Source organism: Festucalex cinctus, chromosome 12, assembly GCF_051991245.1.
Source record: "Festucalex cinctus isolate MCC-2025b chromosome 12, RoL_Fcin_1.0, whole genome shotgun sequence".
Lineage (NCBI taxonomy): Eukaryota > Metazoa > Chordata > Actinopteri > Syngnathiformes > Syngnathidae > Festucalex > Festucalex cinctus.
Window position 1 is genome coordinate 4,639,355 of NC_135422.1, and position 6,809 is coordinate 4,646,163.

General features: G+C 36.8%; 1 protein-coding gene across 1 annotated transcript in view; it reads left to right on the top strand.

The window, feature by feature from the left end:
- The window catches only part of LOC144031242 (cysteine-rich motor neuron 1 protein), a 41,623-nt gene extending 34,815 nt beyond the window's left edge, over window positions 1–6,808 (top strand). The window contains exons 14-16 of the mRNA XM_077538150.1: window positions 1,762–1,884; window positions 2,997–3,175; window positions 3,928–6,808. Coding sequence (XP_077394276.1) covers window positions 1,762–1,884; window positions 2,997–3,175; window positions 3,928–4,110 — 485 coding nt within the window. The 3' untranslated portion in view covers window positions 4,111–6,808. The remainder of the gene's footprint in view (window positions 1–1,761; window positions 1,885–2,996; window positions 3,176–3,927) is intronic.
- The last annotated feature ends 1 nt before the right edge of the window (window position 6,809 follows it).

Below are 6,809 nucleotides of genomic sequence, written 5' to 3' on the forward strand. Positions count from 1 at the left end.
ACGTTATTTTAAGCTAGCTAGCTAGCAACGCAATCTGATTGGTTCGAGAAATGGTCTGTTGCTAATATATGTAAGCTAGCTAGCTCTCTGAGACAAAATGAAATCTGATTTTGTGTTGTCACTATCAAACATTTTTAGAATCAATTAATCCAGCGATTATTCGATTGATTTATTAACTAATCAGATTCATTTTAATTTTGCATTAAAGTGTATTAAAAAAAAACACCTAATTACTGTTTATTAACCAGTCATTGGTGTTTTTTTTTTTTCTTACTTTGTATTCGTATATAGTGATTTTAAAAAAGGGAGATTGACGTTGTACTATGTTGCCAGTTCGGTCATTGTTTTCCAAAGTAAAAACAGATGCTTACAAATTATTATTATTTTTCAGTCTTCTCTCTTGAAGGACTACAGAAATCAGTGAACTACCATTGCTGTTGATATGCTGAAATCAGAGGATTTGGACCATTTTAAATTAAAATATGGCTCCAAACGATTACTCGATTATTAAAATAGTTGTCGATTAATTTTATAATCAATTATGTGAAGATTAATCGATTAATTTTGACAGCTCTAATCTAATTTGTTAAACAAATGGTCCCATTGCTAATATGTATATGCTAGCTAGCTAGCTAGCTAGCTAGGCCATATAGTCGCTAATGCTAATGCTGTCTTGGTTGACAGTTCAATCACGTTAAACAAGACAATACACTCGCCATTATCCAGGACTACATTTCCCATGATTCTTAGATACGAAAGCAGGAAGTAGTTCTAGTTCTGGTCAACGCCTTTGGCCGAATAGATGTGAATGAGAATGTAACACAAATGAGTAAATAGGAAGGAACTTAACAGTTAAATTCCCTTGGTTTGTCGTATGAATCGCTATGACAACTGTGTGATTGACATACACATGGCAAAAACGGGCTGCGTAATATCGGGACAAAAATAATGAGGTTGGCAAAATCCGCCAGGAAGCGGGACCCAAGGCTAAAATCAGTTAGCTGCTAGCTAGCTGGTCCTCAGAATTGAAAGGAAATATGATTGGTTAAAGAAATGGCCGTATTGCTAATATATTTCAAGTTACATCGGCACTACTAATTCTGATTAGATTGACATGGAAGCAGATAGAGAATTTGATGGAAGAAATATTCAAGTTGAAGTTGTAAATGTCAGTCGGTGTTTGTGTTCCAACACTGCTAAAAGTAGCTTGTACAAGACTTCCACACTAAACGATCATAATAGAGGTATTAGTAGAACAAGGCACGGCCTGTTGATGAGGGAAGTCATAATTCCTCACGGTACCTGCCAAAAAAGAGGGCGGGACTGAGGGAAAACCTGTTTCAAAATGCGCGTTGTATATGTGTTAGTCCGTTTCGAGCCAGCCGTTCTGGCGCTGCAGAGGAAAACACCATCGTTTCGCAGCAGCATTCCATGTGACATACACAGTCAACTGGAGCGAAAACATTCCTCGAGCATCCGCACATTCACACGTGTTTCCTCTCCCCCGGCTCAATCGGACCGCAACGCGGCGCATGCAGGAAGCTCCGCGTCAGCTTTTTCCTACAAGGGGAAAACCTCCGCATAGGATCGCATTGTTCGACCCGATATGCCGTTTGAGCGCCCTTTTGTTTTGATAATTTGGCGTTCACATGAGCCGCGGTGAGAACCGTTGGCGGAAACACAAGGGCAATAAACAATAACATGCTTGTGCGTCTGTTGGGTTCTGCCTTGAAAATAAAACCTTTATTTCTGTCTGGGAAGAAATGACGACATCCGCGCCGGTGCTGTTGTCCACCGTCGCCCCAAAAACGAGGGTCACCACGAGCGTGCGGCGGGCTGATGGGAACGCTGCTGTCACAGAAACGCCCGTTGTTGCAGACACAGGTAACCCGCACCTGCTTTATTTATTTCTTAAATTTAACCTAAATTTGCTTATATTGTTTTGACAAGTTATTTTTACTTAAAATGAAATTGTCAGACAAGATTATTGTGCTTATTTTTAGATACTTTTTACTTAATTATCTTACTTGATCAAGCAGTCTTGATCAAGTGTTTGAAAGTGCTATATAAATAAAGATGACTTGACTTGACTTGAGTGTTAACAGCCAGTTTTAAGTACTGTGAGGCTGATGACAACAAACCAACATCATTTAAGATTTTGCATCATCTAGAAATAAGATAAATGGAAAAATTACAAGTTATGAAAACAATCAGACAAAAGTGCTTTTACTAAGCTAATTTTTCATCTTTCCAATATTACGATATTCAGATTCAGGGGTCTAGTGGTAGAGTGCCTAAGCTCTTGGAGGTTATGGGTTCAATCCCGGCCTGGGTCATACCAAAGAAAATAAAAATGTGACCTGTTACTTCCCTACGTGACACTCAGGCAAAGTTATCCAAGAGTAAAAAAAATAAAAAAAATACATATGTATTTTAAGAAAATAGTTCTATTTATTACAGCTTGAAAAAAAATCAATATAACTTGTTTTTTGTATAAAAATACTATTTTCAAGACCGCCATGCTTGATATGGGAATATTTTCTTATTTTTCTAAATCTTAAAGGTAAATTTACGTAAATTTTCTTGTTCTGTTGGTAGATAATTTTGCTTATTTTAAATAATAATTTTCTTATTCTACTACATTTGTTTTTCTTAAATTTTCTACAATATATTGTGGAATATGAATTAAGCAGCAAAACCATCTCATGGGGCGGCCATTTTGCCATGTGCTGTTGACCAAAAATGACATCATGTGACAAATATTGGAGTTCAGGTAACAAGCAATCATGGCTCACCTGTCTTCTGGATTTGGTCATGTCACGTTCACGTGATTGGTTGTTACCCGAGCAACTGTGATGTCCTTTTCAAGACAGCAAGTGGCAAAATGGCCGACCCGAGAAAAGTGGGGCCGCATAGAATAGCTTAGCATAAATGCAGATTTTACTTTGTTTGACGGCTACTTGACTTTAGGCTCGTCTTTGAACCTCGTCTCACAGATGAACCAGTATTGGGTGAGAATTACCCCAACCAAACAGAGATGGCGCTCTTCTACCAATCAGCCGCTTGGATCCTGGCAGCTCTCCTCCTGGCTGTCATCATCTTCCTCATTGTTGCTTTGCTCATCAACAAGAAGAAGAAGTGGGTGCAGATGTCCTGCTACACTGCTCCAAAGAAAGTAAGTTTGTCATGATTTAATAATAATAATAATAATAATAAGAATAATAATAATAATAATAAATAACTAATTTTGGGGGGGGGCAGCTTTGTTTTTGTTTTTTTTAAATATTTTTTTCTGTTTTACTGAATTATTATTTTTTTGCCATAAACAAAAAAAAATCTGAAAAACAGGAAAAAAAATACTCAGAAAAACAGGAGAAAAAACATTTAAAATATTAAAAAAAATATATTTAAAAAAAAAAAAAGAGGACCAACTTCTGTTTTTCAGCGTTTTTGTTGTTGTTTTTTTAACCTCTGAACCCTGAAAAATACTGTTTTTCTGACTAATTTTTGGGGGGAGCTTTGTTTTTTTGAGTAATTTTTTTCTGATATATTTTTTTTTTTTGTCATATAATTTCCTCCTATTTTTCTGAATATTTTTTCCACTGCTTCTCAGAATATTATTTTTTAATGACAGGAATAATATGTATATATATACATATATATATATATATATATATATATAAAACGTAAAAAAAAATACTCAAAAAAAAAAGTTCCCCCCCAAAAATTTGTCAGAAAAACATTTTTTTTCCCAAGTGAATGCAATGTGCTTCCTTAGGTTTGCAATAATAATTACATTTTTTTTTTAAATAAATGATGATAGTAGTAGTAGTAGTAATAATAATAATAATAATGAAAAAAGTAAGTTTGTTGACTTTTATAGCATCAGTATGATTCTCATTTTCACTTTGCTCTCCTTCCTTCCAGACTGTGATCCTGAAGCATGTGAACAAGCACCAGGTGGTGTACATGGAGCCTTCCAAGGAGAACAAATTTCAGAACGTGAAGAACGACTGCGGGATCCATTTCTCCCCCGAGACGAGTCCTCCCTGCGCGGACAAGATGACCATCCCCAGAGCCAAGCTGGCAAACAACTGGACGGCGCGCTAACGTCAGCCGCCAGCAGATCGGAGCCGCCCGCCGACTCGTGCTGCTGTGATCCGCAGTCATTCGTACATCCACACAACATGGACGCCGCCGGCTATACGCGATTCACGCAAGATGACGCCCTCACGTTGGATAAAGCAAACAATTGACTTTTCTGGTGTGTTTGAACTGATGTGAGGTGCTGGGCCGACACATACTCGCTCTGCTTTACAGTACTGCACAATCACTGAGGATTCTCAGTCAAACATCGTTACTATATCACCTTTTTTTTTTTTTTTTTTTTGCCTCCTTTCGGACTAGAAGGGGAGGGAAAAAAAAGTTCCCGGATGTGGGCGGTCAATCTTAAGAGGTTTACAGCAGTGTTCATGGATGCTGTCAGTACAATGAGCAGGGATGCCAAAAGAACTGGTAATCCACCAAATTTTGCCCAGCAGGCTTTATAGACATCCTGCGCTCGAATGTGTTCTTTCTGTTTAGATTATGTATATTGCAGTACTGTATTACCATTCATGTTGTTCTAGGCCGACTTATTTTCGTCGTATCTTTTTAGGGCCAAATTTATGCTGGTCGAAACATTCCCACCACCACGTGCGCAAATCTTATAAAACGACAGCAAAGAATTCCCTCTGGAATCTTCCGTGCAAAACAGAAGCTAACCGTTTTTCCACATAACTTCAGCCGAACCATCCAGAAGCCTGGTTTTCATATTTCATCATATCTGGAAGCTGAATCGGAGTGATGTCCATCTCGGAAGAATGTACGAAGCGGAAGAGGAGATAAAATGGTGCAGTTTAGAAGGGTTTTTAACTAAACTTCGAAGGAATGCCGCTTCAGAAGTGCACATTGATGCTGCTGCACTTAACTCATTCAGTCCCAGCCATTTTCTCTGACGCAATCGCTCCCGGTTGTTTTACTGGATTTTCACTGATTTTGCAAGGCCCACAGAATATTGAGTTCTACTTGCTATAAGAACATGGAACCTACCAAAAGCAAGATTAGTCTCTTATTTCATCAGGAAAAAAAACAATATTTCTATCTATTTTTATTTTACAGCAGTGCAAAGGCTGCATCAAAGCCTTCCGTATGCCCTAGCATTAAAAAAAACAACAAAAAAAACAAAAATGTATAAATGCGTCTTTGGGACACTGGTAATATTTAAAATAGAACGTATTTATACGTTTTTGGGAGCAAATGAGTTAAAAGGGAAGTCAACCCCAAAATGTTCTTTACAATATGTTCTATGCAGCTTCACTAGCCTGAATACATTATTCTAATTAATATTGTGTTTGTGGAATATGAATAAAGCAGCAAAATCCACCCGTTTTTATCCATCCCAAGTGGCGGCCTTGTATCCATCCATTTTTTCCCCCGTATTTTCAAAAAATAAACCTGAATGGAAACACTAGAACTTTCAAAGAAGACAAAAAATAATAATTGTTTTAAAAGCATATCTAAAAAAAATAAAATGAGAATTTTGGCTATGTTTTGACTAGATATTCCGCCGCACATAAATCCTCATGGCGCAGTCTCCGCTCAATATTTGCAAAATTTGTTGAAATGGGGATAAGTTGCATGTTTGAATTTTCACTAAATTCTCTTAAATAATTCAAAACATTTGGATAGAAACCCCATTTATGAGATCACAATTTCCCGGGTAACGACCAATCATGGCTCAGCTTCAGAAAACAGGTGACCCGTGAGCAGCTGTGATGTCATTTTCAGTCGACAGCATAAAGCAAAATGGCCGACCCTAATATGGATTTAAAAAAAAAAAAAAAAAATGGATGGATTTTGATTTATATTCCACAAACTCAATATTAATCATAATGCCATGTTATTGCAAATATTTTTGGGTTGACTTCCCTTTTAAAGGTTTGTTTGCAACCAGTCCTACCTTCTTTAAATTGAACTGCTTAACAAGCCAACAAAAAAACAAAACGGTGATCACTTCACAAAAGGCCCACAAAAATGTTCACGAGGCAAAAAAATATTTAGTATACAGTATTTTTGCTAATTCTTTTAATCAGAAAAAAAGTGTTAGTTTCAAAACTCTTTTATCTGTCAGTAATAAGCACATGTATTTTTTAAAAGTAGCACTTTCCGGCTTTTTTTTTTTTTAATGCCACTGCAGGATTCTTGGAGGGATAAACACGCTAATCAGGGATTTGATGTGCGCATTAAATTTAAGCCACTCCAGTAAACACACGTCGTTCTATCCAAGGCCACGTACTACAACAATCGGCTCAGAGTAGAAATCCATTTTTTTTCAATCACCACTCCAACCGATGCCAACCGATGACTCCATAACAAAGATTGTGATGCCAAAATTGGTAGATTGGTTTATAATGGTGTGTTGTAGAGACTGAATTGTTTGACTCATGATCATGTGCTTTAAAAATGAAGTGTGAAAAAAAACAAAAAACCCTGTTCTTTGTTCTACTTTGTGTAAAAAGTTAGTTTCGACTAGTTGAGCAGAAGAGTACCCTATTTATTTTTTCACATAGCTTTATTTATTAATACTATAGTTTGACTTTTTCTTTTTTGGATGAACTTTGGTAGCCAAAGCTGCTGTGCATTTTAGAGCATTTACACCAATCTGCTTTATTCAGCATCGCCTTATTTATTTCTCTGTTCCAAGCCTTGTAAATAAGTGAAACTGTAACATTTACTCATTTTTGAGCAATAAACGTGTGAAACAAAAG